Source organism: Haliaeetus leucocephalus, unplaced genomic scaffold, assembly GCF_000737465.1.
Source record: "Haliaeetus leucocephalus isolate CR32 unplaced genomic scaffold, Haliaeetus_leucocephalus-4.0 Scaffold144, whole genome shotgun sequence".
In the NCBI taxonomy this organism is placed as follows: domain Eukaryota; kingdom Metazoa; phylum Chordata; class Aves; order Accipitriformes; family Accipitridae; genus Haliaeetus; species Haliaeetus leucocephalus.
Genome location: NW_010972580.1, coordinates 2,582,932 through 2,601,787, shown reverse-complemented (window position 1 = coordinate 2,601,787; position 18,856 = coordinate 2,582,932). Strand labels below are relative to the sequence as shown.

The 18,856-nt window shown below is 38.7% G+C and overlaps 1 protein-coding gene across 3 annotated transcripts in view; it reads right to left on the bottom strand.

Annotated features, from left to right (window-relative positions):
- Positions 1–2,138: 2,138 nt before the first annotated feature.
- Positions 2,139–18,856, bottom strand: part of CDC27 (cell division cycle 27) — a 33,261-nt gene continuing 16,543 nt past the window's right edge. Inside the window, exons 9-19 of one of the 3 annotated variants that reach the window (XM_010561398.1) lie at positions 16,549–16,682; positions 16,003–16,102; positions 15,504–15,711; positions 14,496–14,668; positions 13,135–13,287; positions 11,670–11,878; positions 10,886–11,003; positions 9,669–9,797; positions 7,862–7,936; positions 5,814–5,994; positions 2,139–3,524 (exon numbers count right to left, since the gene is read on the bottom strand). In XM_010561398.1, the coding sequence (XP_010559700.1) occupies positions 3,442–3,524; positions 5,814–5,994; positions 7,862–7,936; positions 9,669–9,797; positions 10,886–11,003; positions 11,670–11,878; positions 13,135–13,287; positions 14,496–14,668; positions 15,504–15,711; positions 16,003–16,102; positions 16,549–16,682 (1,563 nt within the window). In that variant the 3' untranslated portion in view covers positions 2,139–3,441. The remainder of the gene's footprint in view (positions 3,525–5,813; positions 5,995–7,861; positions 7,937–9,668; positions 9,798–10,885; positions 11,004–11,669; positions 11,879–13,134; positions 13,288–14,495; positions 14,669–15,503; positions 15,712–16,002; positions 16,103–16,548; positions 16,683–18,856) is intronic. The other 2 variants (XM_010561399.1, XM_010561400.1) reach the window with 2 other exon arrangements.

Here is an 18,856-nt window from a genome sequence, read left to right as displayed (position 1 = left end):
GGGAAGAAAAAGGGGGGGGAGGCAACTGGGTGTAGGAAGGGGTTGAGTTCAGTGTCACTTTTACAGCCAAACTTGGCTCTCAAGAAAAATTACTGGATTAGGCTAATAGAGTGGACAAAAATAAGCGCTAAAAGCCTTAATCCAAGATGACTATATGCAGCAAGAGGAATTCCTATACAGCTATGAGCCTCAGCCTTCCTGGCAAGCTTTTCCTCCAGGTCTGAAAGTATAGCAAAGTCTGTAATCATTTCTGTGCTGAGCTGACAACAGTTGCAGCCACAAACAATGTTATAAACTGCTATGGAAGGCAGAATAAAAAATAATTAAAACATCTGCTCCATACCTGGGGGCTTATTGAATCTCATCGAGCTGCAGGCTGTAAGCTGACAACAAACAGACACGTTTTTCAAAACCTCGCTGCATGGCCCTAACATCAGGTCTAGCACCCCACACCTCACCCAAAATTCCAGCCCAGGAAGATACATTTGCAGCCCACTTCGCTGGAAGCCTGCAGCAGACTCACAGGTGACACCAGGATCACCAGCAGGACAGAAAACAGCCCCCACATACCCCGAGGTGTGTCCTTAAACCTCTCTCCAGCTCTGCTGCACTTGTCCACCTCCTGAAGGATGAATCCCAACACTGACCCAAAGGACCTGGGGATAAGCCTGCTTTTAAAAGTAGTTTATTTGGATTTTCCACATCCTTTAATGAATCGCAAATATATTAACAGAAAAGACTTTTTTTCTAAGACTGTACAATTTTTGAAATAAAAAGTCAGGAAAAGCAAAAAAAAAAAAGAAAAAGACAAATTACATTGTTTCAATGCAAATAGTACACACCACACCCACACTTTGCATTTTTCCATAGTTTTGTTGTAAGAAAATGACAGTTCCCTAATTCTTTTCAGTGAACACACTTGCTCTAACCTGGCTGCCAGAGTGCCTTCATGCTCACCGTCCTTCTCCCTGCCCCTCTTCAAAGAGAGGAAAATTTTATTGTTTAAATACTAATTTTGTGTATCTATTTAGAAGGTAAAATAGCAGCATGGTCTAAATGTTACTTGAGATTCTTGGGATAAAAGAAAAATCACTTTAAGGTATGATGTACATATAAAGCAAGGGACAGCATTAAGTATTAAATCTTCCAGGTAGCATGAACATTCTTTTAACATCCCAGCTGAATTAAGAGCTCTTTCCAGGGTATTGAAAGTTTTACTACAATCGTTCACAATTTTTAGAGAACACAAGAAAAAGGAAAAAGCCACCTAACTTCCTAGATCTATGGTCCCCATTTAAACAACAGCATTTGTTATGGAAAAGTCTTGAGAGTAGCACCTGCTTACTCCTGTTTTTTGCTTAGAAAATAGGACGGGAACCAAATGGAAGCCAATTAACACATGAATTGGTGGCATTCACACAAGTGCTGCCTCCAGACCTTAGGCTGAGGTGCTGCTTAGAAACTCCTCCTTGCGAGGGATGCACTGGGAAGCTGCATATGCTGGGGCTGGATGGGAAAACCAGGCGAGGACAGACACGGGTAACTCAAGAGCGCTGTGCGTGAGCTCTACCGTAGATGCAGGTCAGCTCTCGGGAGACTTGAACCCTGTGTCTTCCTCAGGGACAACTCATCAGGAAAGGGAATCGGCCCAGAATATCTATCGCCACAAAAAGCAGTGCAAGATTCAGTACGCTCAAGCCAGCTGAGACATGTCATGATTTGCCAGTCAGCCATTCAACCTTCCAGACACAAGCTGATCAGAAGAACGTGGCACAGGCACAATGCTCCTTTAATATATTATCATTCCTCAGATTTTAGAAACTCCTTTTCATGCTTTTAGGGGAGTTTAAGCCTATTTTTCACTGCTTATCTCCCTACTTAAAAAAAAAAACACCAAACCCCAATTAAAAAAAAAAAGAATCAGAGAATTGTACTTTTGCTCAGGAGTTGAGGATTATTTTTTCAAATGACAAAGGTGTCTGTGTGGCTCATCACCAGAGAGGAGCTGTGACAGAAGATGGGCCTAGTGTAAGATAAGGACAGAATTAAAAAAAATTGAAGTTCTAAAGGTAACTAGAAGATCCCTAAAACCCAATACATTAAAAAAAAGCCCAAAGATTAAGACTGATCACAACAAATATGTTGCTATGAAATTTATATCATTCCCAATTTATTATGCACAAATTGCTCTTTAAAACTGCTTATATCATACATTTTCTTTACCATCACTGCATAAAGGGCACCAATTGTTGCTGCAGAAGGCTACAGAGAAAGATCATTTTGGATTCATTAACATGGAGTAGCTTGCTTCTCACAGAAGCAGCCTCAGTAGAAGAAGAAAGTGTTCCTAGAGTGAGAATCTTAAAGAACAGCTTAAAAAAAAAGGGAGAAAAGACAAATTAATTGCACATTTTTGCATCCTGCTTGAACCACACTTTACAAAACAGTTTTAAAAACGATACTAATCTTAGACAATTATTTGATGTGTTCAACTAATGTTCTGATTGTATTAAGGCTTCCACGGTCTTCCCAGTCTATCTGCTCAGAAACACGCAGTTGCTATGGATTAAGGGTTTGATGTTTTCACAATACAGTTGTACCTACGTTTCTCTCTTGATTTTGCCCTTTATTAATTTGTATTCTTAAAAGGGGAAGAACAAGTCAAGGGGTGTATGAAAAATGAAGCAACGTGTTGCTGACTTGTTTCTCTGAAGTACAAAGTAAACACTGACCTTTCAGAAACTAGGTGAATAAATTAATTCCTGGTTAGAACATGAAAGCATTTCATGAAAGCTTTGATTCTGCAATGCGATTCTCCTGTTTTCACTCCTTCAAGTTTGCACTCTAAGTAGGGACACTGGATATTTTACATAGTCTGACACACTCCCAGTCCTGAGCATGTGCATTGTGTTTGTTCACTGGAGACACTGCAGCTTTAAGGTCATTTACATTCCCTGGTATTTAAGTTACACTACAATATGCAAAATTCTTTAACAGCCTGCATTTGTCAACACTGTCCTTGAACTTGGAAATGAGGTTCAGCACTCTGCTTACCAAGAAAGAACCAAACTAAGACACATTTCTGGAAAAGGAACAAGACACTGCTTCATTAGTACTATCCCCACATCTACTGGCTTCGTTACAGCAAACCACAAGTCTTTCTTCCATGATATTTTTCCAGCAAAGGGGAGTCCAAAAATAGCATTTCCTCCTCAGTCACTTTCATAAACGTGTAAGAGCCAACTAGTCAGACTCAGTAGCAGCTGAATATTGCACTGCCATTAACTCTGTGTACAGTTTAAGTCTGAGTGGTGTACTCATGGTGTCAGTGGAGAATAATGACAATGCTGGCTCAGTGATGTGAAGACCCAGGATGCGAAGGAAGGGGAGAACACAACAGTACCAGTCACACACTCAAGCTCAGATACTGGCTTTTGGAGGTTAAAATTCATCACTTTCAACTGCGTGGAGCTGTGTGTCATCTGCATCCGTCATGCTGCTCTCTTGGGATTCATCTGTGCCAACTTTAAAGAAAAAGAAACAGAAAGTAGTCAAACACTACTGTGCTGCTTCACTACAAAAAGATTCCCACACAATCAACTCCATCATGCCAAAAGCACAGCAGCAATGGGTTTGGGCTTCCCCTCAAAACGCTTCAAAGCCATATGGCTTTTCCCCTTTTCCTTCTAATACACTGACCCCTACCAGCTTAATGAAGTCTCAATAAATGCATTTAGAAAAGAATTAACACAAAATACATATTAACAAAACATGCTGCCTTAGCCATCTTCTGTTAAAAATGTGAAATCTCTGTGACACCTAGTTAGGTACAGAGGGTTCCAAAATGGCCTTACGAGCAATTTAACCTTCCTGCTCCTTCAAAACACACCAGCTGCCTGAAATGCTCACATTAGTTACCCGCTATATTAGTACATTGTGATCATTCAATTTGCAATCAAATAACATTCAATTAGTAGTGTTAGGCAGCCTCTACCTGCTCCCTGCTTCTGTGACAAAGAATGCTGCATAAGATATGTGGTAAGAGAACTGCTCTGAGTAAATGCATACAGACATTTCTGATGCTGAAGAATTACTCTGCTCACTCAGCTCAGATGATGGCTAGCTTAGAGCTTCCAGGAAAACTAGATCCCTACTGTTATTTGAATAAAGACAGCATGCTGTGCGCAGCATACGAGATAAATGTGTACATGCTGAGAGGCTACCCTTAAATATTTAACTTCTATACGTGTTAAAATTAGAACAAAGATAAATATCTAATGATGGTTGTTCTTCACACACAGGAATGAGACTTGAGTCTGTTTTCCACAGTACAAGTTAGCATATTGACTGTAAATTCCCAAATACCAAAGTTGTTTCACATGGAGAAAGGCAGATGTCTTTTATTGCTTTACTGCAAACACTTTATAGGTTTCTGTACAACGGACACAGCCAGTCCCATGCTAGGCAATTCAATGCACAAAATGGCTTACACTAGCCAATATATTAAAAACAATCCCCCCCCCCCCCCGCCAGTACTACCTTAATTTACTTTAGCTTGTCTCATGTATCCTGAAAGAGTTACTCAGCTGAGATTGTGAAACTCTTCTACACTTTATCTGCACAGCCAGGGAAACTGAATTACTTACACCCAGCCTAACACTGTTTTATTTTGTTTATGTTTATTGGGCAGATTAAGGTGTTGGGTTTTCTTCTTTTCATTTTTTTCTTTGTTTGTTTCCTTGGTTTTGGGGTTTTTTTGTGTGGTGCTTTTGTGGTTGTTTTTTTGAGGTGTGGGGTGTTTTTTTCTTTTTTACTGCTTAGGTGTTGCTCAACAGTTCAAGTACTCTGTCTCCATCTTCTGGTCAGAAACGGGCTCAGCCCCCAGTGAGCCAGTGTTCAAAGTCAGCCCAACTACAATAGCAGGGAAAGAAAAACTCGATACTTCAGGCAGTGCAATGCAAGATAAGTTTCCAGTATTAAAAAGCACGCTGCAGACAGGATCAAAAAAAAAAATCAACGTGATATACAGTAGGCAAACATGACAACTTTTTCAGTTGAAGATTTAGAATTGCAGAATGTAGCATATATCTATTAACAGGAGTCCAAAACCTGCTGTATTTTCTTCTTTGGAGGAAAAGAATTAAATTGCTTATTAGTATTTATTTTCTATCACTATTTCAGTCTGCATCAAAGAGGTCAATATTTATGACTATCCATGCTTCACAGAGCTACCCATGCTTCATGGAGTTTAAGCTCATAATAAAAAGTTAGAGAGAAGAGAATCCCAAGCCACTCCTTTTTGTGGACTATTCCCAAGTAGTATAATGGGAATGCTTTATTTTCTCTTGGTTCAAATGAAACTGCTTCCATGACTTTTGTCAAAAGCCACCTTTTATATTTAGCAGACCAAATATTGTTACCCAACATCCAGTTTGTTCAACTTTTGACAAAGCCTCTACAGACAATTTCAGTTGCCATTCAGTTACCTTGAAATGATTTCATGCTTCTACGAGGGAAGATTTGTGGCTCTAGAACATCTTGCTCTCCTAGGATACTATTCGCCAACCATGATTTGTATACATTTACAGTAGTCATTATCTCTGTTCTATTCCATCTACAGATTCTAAAGAAATGTCACAATCCTTTATTTCATGCTTACTCTAGGAAGCACAAATGGATTCTTCTGAATGAAGAGTCTCTGGAGTTCTTACTTGCTGAGCAGCGAGGTTGAACAGTATGTTTCACTTATTAAACCTGGGATTGTTCCTACCACCTAATGACACCTTGAATGACAAAGGGTTGGAAATACAAACCTGATTCATAGGGGTAACATTCACTGATTTGCTCTTCTTGAGTTATTGGTTCTTCATCATCTGGAAGGTAACGTTTATCAATGGCCTCTTTAATCTGGTTATTGGCTCCTTTGGGATCTAAGTCCATTGCCCATGAGAAATTCATTAGGGCCAAATGTGTTTGACCCAGTTTTTTATAAACCTAAAATAAAAAGCATAAAAGGCTACATTTACATGAAGTTGCTACTTGAAGGTTTGGACAACAAACATACCAAGCCACAGTTAATTGATATTTTATGAAAAGCAACAGAGGGTAGATATGAAAGATTTATTATGTGAGTCCGAAGGGAAACAGCAAATACGTGTAGAAAGAATGAGCAAGTGTTTCTATTTAAGACTCCAAAAAATTAAATTAAACTAGCAGCTGACAGATTAAAAAAACATAAGGTGGTGGATCTTCAGATAGAAATTTAAGCTTTGGAACTCTGCAGCAGGGTGGTGTAAAAGCTATTAGTGTACATGGTTTTTTTGGTCCTACCTCTCACCACTCTTTCAATTTCTTGAGTCATTGTAACCCCAAATCTACTTGTGGCTCAGGAAAAGTCCAAAGTCTCAGATTTCTAATGTCAGAGGCCCAGAGAATAGTCTGGGGAAGTATCACCATGTGCACACATTAATCTTACACTCTTCCCTACAGCTCTCATATTGAGGGCTAGCAAAGGCAGGATACACGGTTACACAGATTTTTGATCTCAGTACAGTCGTTCTTACATCCTCGAGTGGCATTTTAACTGCCATTGGCAGGTGGAGAAAATAATGGCACATTAAGTGACACCTAGCTTGTCCTGCTAAACTGAACGGCAACGTTTTCAAGGCAACACTGTGCTGCAGAATCCAGCCCATATTTTACCTTCTTTGTCGCTGTAACTTGCACTGAAGCGCTTCTTATCGTTAAGGACAGATGACCAAGTAATTTATCTGTGTTAAGCATTTAAACAGCAAAAGAACTTAAGTTTGTCAAGACATGGCAACTCTAATGTCAATTTAGAGGTCCAGCTACTCCTGGACAAATACCAGTCAATAAATTCCAGGACAATTTTTTTTTTTTTTTTTTTTTGACTGGAGAAGAAATCTTGCTGATTAAGAGTTATCCAGTACTGTGCTAGAGGTAAGTTTGTTTTGTTGCTTCCTAGTGAACAGAAGAAGAAAGCTGCAGAACTTATTTAAAGCATATTAGCAGAGAAGATGGTGAGGAAGTAGGATTTCTATTACCAGATTTCTTTTCTCTGGCATTAAACACAAAGAAGGTTGGAATGTAAACACAGCTGACAAACTAGTAATACCTTCTCCTGTGCTACCCTACCCTATTAGCCTCGTTAAAGACTCTTCTACACTTTCAAACCAATAACCTTCTACAGCTCTTTTAGGGAGGCTGTCAGCTGAAAGGTACATTGAGGCTACTGATGGAGTCTTAGGAGTATTCTACAATTAACTCCTTGTTCAGCATTTCTGATACAACGCATTAGAATGTGATTCAACATTTTAATGGCTACACGTGCAAATAACCAACACTGCTGACTGATGGATGGACTATCCCTCAAAATTTTAAGGATTTCCACTGATCACATCATTGCTATCATATTGAATCAAGTCTTTAGATAGAGTTCCATCTTCAGGGAAAGATATATGGCTGTGTGCATAACCACTGTATCTCTTTTCAGTGAAGAATCTTTATCAGGATCAATTTCTTGCTTTTTAAAATTAATTATCTTTCAAACTGACAGTGGTGAAATCAAAGCAGGCAAAGAATAACACTGGCTTGGTTATTTTTTCTTGGTTTGTTTCAAAGAGAGCTGAAGGCTGCTCCAGTAATAACTGTCTTTTGCATTTAAAAGCTGATACATAACAAAGCTGTGAGCAGTAAGCCTTATTTAAAGCTTTAGGAATTTTTAGAATACTGCTCCGAAAAGAAGCAGCTTAGCGACAGGCATCAAATTTTCTCATTAAGCATACATTTCTGCAACAAAGGAAACCAAAAGAACTTATGATCACGGTTAAGTTTTACCTACCTTTCCTATTAAAAAGTAAACAAGAGACTCTTTGGGAACAATCTGTTTCAGTTCTTCAAGTTCTTGTAAAGCAGACTGAAAAGGAAGAAAAAAGAGCTTAGTAAGTACAAGCTAGCAGTCTGCAACCAGTTATGACATCACTAAACTGTGACTTAGCACCAATGTGGAAAAAAAAATAATCCTGGCATTTACATACAGTATATTCCATCAAGAACAATAGTACAGTCTCACGAGAAGCATCTAAAATTCCTTTTACCTTAGTTTCTCATTTAAAGATCGCAGCATATTATAGCCCCATTATTACAGAACTAAAGCAAGTTTATTGGGCTTTGGTCTCTAACACATCTAACAATTGTGATATAAATTGCCCCAGTCACCCCCAACAAGGCATAATAGGGTAGAAGACGAGAAGCTGACTGTATTTACAGTAGGCACTTCCTTTAGTATACTGAGCTTCTGAAAAAGTAAGAAGATTGATGTATTTTGTGCTGGATGTACTGCTCTCAAACCCATACTTTTGAGTTTCTGGCTTTAGATATGTATCTGTGGACTTTTACAAGTGATGACTGTGTTTATACTAGGCATTTGAAGTCCAAAATATTTAGTGAAACTTCTACTTTACTTTTAAATTAATTGTTGACAGTGGAGCAATTTATTCTGCTGTGACAGCAACCTGGCATTGTTAAGAAATCCTGCCTAAAAACATTTAGTCTGCAGTTAGAAATAAACATTGTCTTTAGCTATAAGAAGTTCAATCCAGCCCTCTAGAACTTACTCACATAAAGAAAATTTCAAGTTAGGGCTTGTTACATAAATGGAAGTGTAAACCTACATTTATTTACCTAACACTAGCCAAATTTATCACACTATCAAAATTCTCTTCATACTAGTGCTAAAAACCAAAACATTTCATTAAGTTTTATGTAGTTTATGTGAACAGCATAACTTTAGTCTTACAAGTCTCAGCCTGGTAAAGAAAAGAGTCCAAATGCTTTATTTCCTAAAACATCACTTCAGCATGGTCAACAAGTTCCTTCACTAGTGCAGGGGCAATAAGATAGCAGACTACTAGATTTATTTTTTCATCTTGTATTTATCCTCTGCTTTTAAATTTTGAAAATAATCTACAAATGGGCACTTCATTAAGTCCTTAATCTTACTACATTTGGTTCAGTTATGAATTTTTAAAAAAAGTTCCAAGTAAAGTTTTCCCTTTACATGTGCACACACATTTCTGAAGCAAGGTTTCAAAAACCAGACTGTGGCTTGTCTTCTGTGGCCAAAAAAAACAGGCCAGAGGACAACAGTCACTAGAAAGAGACTGTGGGAAGATCTTCACTCATTCTAAACAGGGTACAGTTCAGCAGGGGATCAGACCAAAATTGCTTAGCTGCTTATTTTTCACTCGATACCACAGTCTTTGAAATTTACTGAGCCTTTTTTTAGTAATTTAGTATAAAGTCATGATAATACAGCCACATGTCAGTGACAGCTGCAAGTTTCCCCTTCTTTCCTTTCTCCAGGGTCAGACTAAAATAATAATAATAATGTAAAAAGCATCACCTGTTGGTCCCAGATTTTAACAATCAAAAAATTTAACATAGCTTCCCCCTCAGCAAAGGTGGCACTTGTCAAAGCAAATGCTTCTCATTAGCATCTACAAGATAGGCCAATGTCCCAGGCTCTTGCTGCAAGCCCTGATGCTGCCCAGTGCTAATCTGTAAACATTTAGTTTCCAGTGCATCCCCGTTCCTAGCTACAGCAATTTAAAGATAACCTGAGGTTGTCTACATGTACCAAATCTTACCTTGTATTTTTCATTTGCAAATAATACAGAAGCTCTATGGAATTTGCATAGTGGGTTCTTGGGGTCAATGTTAATAGCTTTGTTTAAAGTATCCAAAGCCTTTTCAGATTTTTTCAGTGCATGCTGGACCTATTACAGAAAGGGAGAACAATTTAAAAAGGGAAAATAACAGCTCATTTGCTAGACAAGGACAATTTTTTTTTTTTTTTTTTTTTTACTTATAATCTGTTCCTTTAAAAAAATATATATTTGTCCAATTCTAGGCCAAGTCTTAATGAGCTTTCTTACAGGAAAAAAACTTCACCTTGCCTCATGTCCACCTCAAAACGTTCTCCCCGCCCAATGGCTTACAGAAATCATTTAACCTTTGGCCAGGAGTGAACTCAATGCCTTTCTCCATATACAAGTGAGAAGCAGTCACTAAACCTGTAGAATTTGACACAGCTTTGCTGCCACATAGAAGGCAAACCAATGCCAGCAGGTAACCATCCATCACACTTACACAGCCTTAAGTCACCATCAGGAATATCTGAGAACTGCTTCCCAACTTTGTAAGCAAGCATTTGTTAGAGCAAGGCTACTGTTTTCCAAGGACTGCAGTACCAGATGGATAAACGACCAACTTTTCAAATAGCCCTGTCAATTTAATTGAAGGGATGGTGGCTGAAGTAGCTGCCTGCTACTTAAACTTCACTTGGCATACAGTGGCTTAAGTAGTAAGTTGTCACATCTACAAGTGACTGGAATGAAGGCAATGTGGACATACAGCCAGGGTAAAAATATTGCACTCTGAAAGGTGAGACACGTGCCTTCGCATTTTACAGAACTGAAGTGCTGGTCCAAGTGCATGCAATAGCAGTTAAAACCCACTTAATTTCTTATGTATCAAGTAGGGAAAAACTCATAAGTACTCCGTTCACATCAGTATCTGTACACAGTCTTGATATGAATATCACTACTATTTTGGTTGACTCACAAACATGACCTGATAGTATAATTTCATTACTGACTAAAAGTAGTTTGGAGAGAGAGGAGGGTTTCTTTTCTGACACATTAATCCTGTGGTTATTCATTCATATGGCACTTAAGATCCTCCAGCAGGTACTCTGAACTTGTTGGGATTTTTTGCTAAGAATGTTCAGAATGATTTTTCTACTGCTAACAAAGCACAGAAGCAGATTAAAACACAAAGATAGAGTTAAGTGCAATCTACTTACTACTCCAATGTGACACAATAAGACTGAGCTCTGAGGATTGATATCAAGTGCTTTCTGGAAATGCATTTCTGCTAGACTGAATTTTTCCTGTTTGTAATAAATCATTCCCAACCCATACCTGCAAGCAGAAAAACAATTCTGTTAAGTAAGACTGTATTCTAAGCAAACTAGTCTTTGTCAGTGAATATGACCTGGCAGAAATGGTCTATAGACTTGCCAACCCCATCCAAGGTGGGAAATGATTTCTTGGGGGGAAAAAGGTATATGTAAAACTATCTTGGTTTTTTTGCTCAGTTGGGCAATTTGAAGAATTGACATGCAATACGCAAGAAGACTGGCTAAACAGCTACAAAGTAAAAAGCATACAAAAGTTTCTCAAGACTGACTTACACTGGCAGATCTAACTTTTACTGCTTTATATATTTTTTCCACAGAAAAAGCTGTAAGAAACTGTATCCTAAAGTATAAAGGGGCAGATCTCTCATCTCTCCAACTGCAATTGAAGAACAATCAACTAGATGCATAAGGAGTGCTGCACAGAAGAACAAAATAGCTGGGGTAATACAGCCAAGAAGATCTGTGGAAGCCAGAAACACTTCAATTTTTTGCCCTCCTTGTGGAAGTAACTGTTTAATAAACAGATGAGGCCCACATCTTCTGCAGAAATAGCTTTTTTCTCAGAGAGAAGAGCGGTAGGGAAACAATAGCAGTGGCAGCATACAGAGGATACTTCTCCAGAAGTTCTGTACCATGTGCAGTAGGAGGGGGATGAAACAAAACTTACCATGCATTATAGTGTCTAGGATTGACTCTGATTGCATTTCTAAAACAAGCTAATGCTTTGTCTAGTTCTTCTGTTAACACAAATTCATGCCCCAACAGGGTGTAGGCATAAGCATAGTTTGGATCAACTTGAATGGCTCTCTGGAAGAACTTGATTGCAATGTCATGCTCTCGTTGCAAGCTGAAACAGTTTCCTGCAGCACACCATGCCTAGTCAAGACAGCATTGCAAAATCAGCACACTTTTTACAACTCAGAGTGACTAAGTTTGAGCTGAACAGATTTTTCCATACTGATTTACATAATTATATATAACTTCCTCCTAGATTAAAAAATAACAACAACAAAACAGTTAAGTCTCATTCCTGAGAGGCAGATAGGCCTAAACACACCTTATAGCTTGACAAGCTGAAATACAGAAATTTAGAATCTAAGGACACCCAACAAGCTTGTGCCAATTAGATACTTCAATGACTAATGACTGAAGCTGTTGAAAAGGCTAGAAATAAAACATCTTAGATATTTAAGAACAATGAAGGAGGAGACAGTACATTCACTTTCACTCTTCAGCTCCCCCCAACTGACAAATCTAGATATCTGCAGAGCAACAATTTTAGCAGCAACCTCCTCTTTCCCTCCTGCCCAGCAACCAGCATTGAGATTGTAAAGCACCACAGCCCAGGGTCCCTTGCTTTTGCACATTGTTAGCATCACTGCCATATAGCATAACTGTTCTCTACTCCTTGTATTAGAACCTGCATTTTCTTCTCTCCAGAGTATCTTACTACAACTACCAACTGCTTCATGGGTTTTGATTTTTTCCACTATTAGACAAGCTAACAGGACAACATGAACAGGATTCTCCTCCAACAACAAAAAAAATCCCAATATAATCTACAGTTTTCTCAACTCTGTTAAGAACCCATTTAAAAAACACATACATCTATTACTGTGGCATCCATTAAAAGATGCCTGACTTTTTGCGTATCATGACTTTGTATTACCAGACACTCTACAGTTTAATGGACTTTGGCATAAAAATGTGCAACATTATGTCTGAAAATAAATTCTAGAGCATGTATGTTTTAAGTGCCAGTGAATTAACTACAGCAATTAAAAGGTGGTACAGGAAAAAGATATTCCTTATCTTTGCATACTAGCAGCAGTATGAGTGACTAACTAACCCGTGATCTTCCTGGATGAATGGTGCCAATGCAAATTTAAATAACCATTAATAGATAAAAGGTTTCAACCTGTTCCATGTAAGCTGATATTCTAATTCTAAGAAGCCATTTCAGGCATCATCAGCTCAAGAAACAATCCTGCCACCTCCCTCTCCAGTTTTGCCATGCAGTTCTCACAGAACAATACACTTGAACTAGATTAGAGCTCAGAGCTTTGTTCCAAATCATTCATTTTGCCACATACATTCACCCTCTTCTCATTCAAGACAACAGCAATTCATACCTCTGGTGAATTTTTATCCATGTCCGTCAAATCCTTTGAAAGAACTGAAAGAGCAACATCTTTCTGCAGATGCCACAGCGTAGTCGAATAGATCTCCATGCCTTCTACTCTGTAGTTTTCAATCCTCCTTACTTCTGAAAATACTCTCTCAGCCTAAGAACAGAAATTAAACTTAAAACAAAATTCCACCCACCAAAGCAGAGCACATAAGTCAAGGTGAGAAGCCTCCTATGTCCAGACTAAGCATCCTCTTTGCTTTGCAAGTGTGCTATGCAGAGCTACAAGTCCTGCGACTTCCCCTTGAAGCAAAAGAAGTGACTATATCCCGACACAGTTATGCCGGCAGAAATGCAGCCAGCCCTCCCTACTGCTGACTGAGATTACATTACTGTTTCTATCACAGCACACAAGCAAGGCAAAAAAAGTCACCCACAAAATCAGAAAAGCGTAGCATACTTCTGTTGGCCAGTTATGATTATAAGCCATTCTAACAGATAACAGGCATCGCATTCATACTGAGGGCTACACACCTCCAGATATCATACATAATAATTATGAGGAAAAAGGCAACATGACAATCCCTGCAGTAAACACGGCTGATGCAGGGAGGGAGGGCATGCATAAGCATGCGACAACACGTATGTATGTGCTCTACTGTCATTTGAGACAGTTAATGCTTCTTATCAACAGTTGGCTAATGAAGTCTTTCTGACATAGATATCCATTTCATAAACTTAAGTTCCAGGTTACAACCCTCAAAGCAACAACAAGGGAAGAAGCCTAGCTTTAGGAAATCATCAGGGTCTGTAGCCTCAGTTTTCAAAATAAACTATTAAGAAGCACAATGTGCTCTATCTCTAATCAGACTGTGTATACAGTTTAAAAACCACTTCTGAAACCTACTGCATTTGTCTCCTGCACACTATCTATCAAAAAGTGTTTTAAAAACTTCTGAGGAAATGGGTACATCAGCTATCAGGACAACAGCGGCAAGGAGAGTTAAACTGCTGGATTACCCTTAACTGCTCGCTTCTGTTTCTGAAGCAGTTTGACATCACCTCAGCTGTGCCAATACTGTCATTTCTGAGGCTGCAATGGAAACTAGGTCATTGATGTGATCTGCATTAACTAAAAAGGGCAAGAGAAGTTTTTGGTTTTAGAACTCAAAATTATTTCAAGTGATCTAATTTACAACATTGCAGTACAAACAATTACATCAGCACAACTGTGGGTGAAGATGGGGAGAGGCAAGGAGGAGACTCCAATGGTTGCATGCAAGAGGAAATAATTTAAAAGAAATCTAAAGTGTAATTCAGCCTCTTCAGGAAAGCTGAGTAAGACCCAACCCACACAATTCCTACCTGCATATATTCTGCAAGTTCGAAGTAAGCTCTCCCAATTTGGCACAGCACCCAGCCAGTGTTGTAGTGGTGGGATGGTAAATGGCTTAAAATATTTATCGCTTCTTTACAGTTGTATGAACACAAGGCTAAATAACCTTTCCCCATGTCACGAAGAAGGCTCATCAAACCTTCTAGGAGAAAAGTACAATAAATAAAAATGGGAAAAAAAAAAAAAGACAGCTGAGACTTATTTACTTGAAACTGCTAATCCCATAAGCTCTTCATTGTGGCAGGCACTGCTCCTGAGTTTGCTTATGAAAATCTTTCAGGAGTTCCCAAACACAGGCATATGTGCTCTTAACTTAAGCATAATATTCTAAACATCAACCTTTGTAATGGAAGTCAGATAGTAACAACTTCTTAAGCCAGCAACAGAATGCTGAGGAACAGAGAAACTCTGAAGTTCAGGGCAATTGGAGTTTTGCATTTACAGCAGCTATTCAAACATTTTGTTAGGTTTGAACACAGTTTCCACGTCTGGTATCCATGGATACATCTTCTCGCTGCCTGGAAACATTATCGAGCCAAAAGAGAGGAATTCAGCAGTTTGTCTAGGATTTTCTGACAATCTGAATAAAGACTTGTTTTTAAACAAATGGGAAATATCAAGGGAGAACAGACTACATAAACCCAGTTTTGAGGGAAGATGACTGGGTTACTCATAGCTCCTGTGAATCAGTTTCCAAGGATCTTGCCTGAAAATATTATCATCACTAATAAGGACCATAGTCTGCAAGATATATCTGCTTACAACTGGCCACTTTTTACTACTTCTTCACATGTTCTTTGTAAGTTAACTAGAAAATACTGAATTCAGCGTCTCTATAATTATAGAAAGGTGATAGCTGCAGGCTAACTGAAACAAGAAACAAACAAACACTGGAGTGAAACTTCTTTTTCATTCAACCTTAAAATACAGACATATGAAGCTTTACTCTGAACACTATTGGACTGCAGTAAACAGACCTGCTGCTGCCTTCTGTAGTGTAAAAGCCTGGATCTGTGGCGCAACAGTGGAAATTTTCCCTTCTGAAATGATGGAAGAGTCCAGTTTGGTAATTTCCAAACTGTCATTTAAGTTTGGTTGAGTTATTCCTCCCTTATTTGTTTTACTCTTTGTTTTTCTGTTTGGAATCTTAGGTGGAAACTTCATTTTTAATTTTTTGCTATTTTCCTGCAAGTAAGAAGAGTAAGAGTTACATACACAAAAGCCTTTTAAATTCAGGCAACTAAACATGAAAGTGAATTATGTAAAATAATATTTATGCCTCTTTGCAGCCTTAACAACGACACCCAGCCGTTTGACTTTTAAACTTAAGCATACACACACTCAGTAACTTGAGTATCTTTAGTAGTTCATACAGCAAACATTCAAATTGCCTAACTACAGGCCATAAAGATTTGTGCTTTGGTGTTCCCAAAGCGTGGTGTCCCACAAGGTTGCAAAACACATGAAGTTTGTTACCTTTGTTGTAGAGCTATCACTAGTAAATAGGCGAGAGCTTCTTCGAGGCAGTGCGTTTGGTGGAGCAGCAATTGTTGGGCTCAATACCTGAGGTGTTGTACTGAAAACAAACAGCACATTAAAAACCTAAAGTTCTTCGCTGCATTTTTAATAAAAACAGCTTTTATCTTTGTTTTAAACAAAAATGCTCAAGTACTGCAGCACAGATATTCCCATTTCAAGGGATGAAAAAAAAAAAATCTACCTGTTGCACATCAAGAACCTGAGCAGAATTTCCTTCCATCTACTTTTTCATTTATTGATGAAATGGTCTAACTGCAAAGGCTATTTAGAACAAACAGACCAACCACCACACATGAGCTTCCTACTTATCCACTGAAGTTGTTTTACCTAGCAAAAAATACACCTCCATCCTCATCCAAAGAGGAATTCTACAGGAGCATCCACACAGGTTGGGAAAATAAAGAGCCAAATTCCTTCAAGAAAGGAGATGCAAAAAGTAATACCAAGATGATTTTTTTGGGGTGTGCCCCCCCCCCCCCATACCTTGTCTGTGGACCAGAGCTCTGTGTTTGTGCAACAAGAATTGGAGTGACTTCCCGGCTATTTCCGCTCTGTGAGAAGACAGATTTTGTTCCAGCTTGGCTTATCCTGCTGACAGTCTGCATAACACAAAGTTTCTACAGGTTTGTTATTATGTCACTAAGAAGTCTCAGTCTCTGCAACATCAAACCAAATCCATTCTGTCTATCAAACACTGCACAAAGAGGATAAATATAGGATAAATATGGATTCTTTCAATAAAGGGTGAGGGTCTCCCTCCACAGAGGACCCATCAAAAGCATTTCTCTTTCTACTTGTTAAAATGCCAGTAAAATCTAGTTTACCAACTTCATGCACGTTATGTGAAAGATATAAAATCTCCATCTAGTGGCAAGAAACTATATGTTAAGATGTTTGTGCAAGAATGAAAGATGGCATATTTAAAGCTCCTTCTCCACAGAAAGTTGTGCAAGAAATGAACCATGGAAAGAAAAAGATTTTTTTGAATTATCATATTACAATCACATCCAGAAGCCATTCACCATTAACACCTCATCGAGGTGCTTGCTGTACAACATCTGAGCCTGCTGCTCCTGTTTAGCATATCTGTTCATAGCATAAACCAGTATTTCACAAATTAAATCATTACTGCATGAGCCTTTGGAGCAGATACAGAAATAAACTGCTTCATCAAAAAGGGACCTGCAATGCAGCATAGAAAGTTAATAGAAGAATACCTACAGTCAAGTTAACACAGAGCAGCAAGTTACTGCATGTCAGTTGAGCAATGCTTTGTGTGCACACGCACATTTTTGGTAGCTTTTATTTGCCACAGGTTACAAGCACCAAAACACTGTCTTGTATCTTCACAGAGCTAAAATGTGCACTTTGATGCCTCCCCTGACACAGCCAAGGTGTGGGAACTTAGAGCTGTGACAACTTGACTGTGAATCTGAGACCTAAGGAACAAGTTTAGATAGAAATTCATTGTCTGATGTGTAGACTTCCTATAAAGGATTTAGAACAGGTCCTCCCCTCCCTGCCTTTTAAAGAAACCTTAAACCCTATCTTTCTGCCCACTCCAGGGACACCAACATTCAACTCGGTGACGGCTGTTCGGAAGAGATGTTCTTTAAGGCACCAGAAATAGGGAAGTGGGATCAATGACAGCATAAGCAACACCAGTTTATGCATTATCCCGACTTCTAATGTTTTGTCCTTCCCTTCTCAATTTCTTTGTTATCAGAGGACAGTTTAGGCAGGCAGTAAACATGCTTGCCCACTCAGATAGGAAGCCTTTGGATTCATCCTAATGTTTCATTCATTTACGTAAGTGTTTCCTAGGAAACTGCCTCCGTTAAGCCATGCACATTCTAGCCACAGCTACACTAAACCTTTTCTAACTCAGTAATTTGAAGAGCAGAAGTGAAACTGGCTAATTAATTATTTGCATTGGACAAAGCATGCCAGAATTCTAAGCTATTTATTAAAGTGTATTAAATATTTGTGTTTAAGTACTAGCACAGATGCATCTGGGCAGAAAGCATATGCATGGATTAGTGAAATTTACACCTTGGTGCTGTTGTGCCATACCTAGCAAAGCAACAAAAAAGCAACAAATATGACTTGATTCCACAAAGCTTTTCATCTATCATGTAGCACTACATACGAGATTAAATGCAGACGAGTACTACACTGAAGAGCTGCATTTTGCTAACTATTTCAATTTTTCAGGTTCATGAAAGTTTACCTTCCTACGTATGTACAATCCACCACAAGCCAGTGTTTTTAACTGTACTGTAGAAAATTGGTTGGTCCTCAGCAACTACAGGATGGGAATTGGATCAGCCATACAAAGCATACTTCTAGCAGACTGTTTTAGCGTAGTCCAACCCCAACAGAACAAATGCAAAAAAAAAAAAAAACCACCAAAAAAAAAACCCCACCAACCAAAAATACCAAACAAGAAGGCAGGACTAAGAGAACTGATAGAAAGTGTTGCAGTAATGAGATGTCTAGAGACAGGATACCGTAATGGCTCGTGCAATGACATTCCAGAATTCCCAGTCACAGGCTTCAAAACACCATCCAAAGGAGGAAAAAAAAAAAAGTTATCTGCTTACTGGCTTTTATTCTTTTAAGTACTGAGCCAATGAGAGAAGGCAAACAGTTTCTAACAGCTCCCAAATTTTACTTACAGAACGGCACAGCAAGATGAGCACCAACTCATTTGTCCAGAGCATCAAACGTGGAAATTCAAGTTCTACTTTGAGGAATTCAAAACTATTACTTGCACTGAATTTTCACTTTA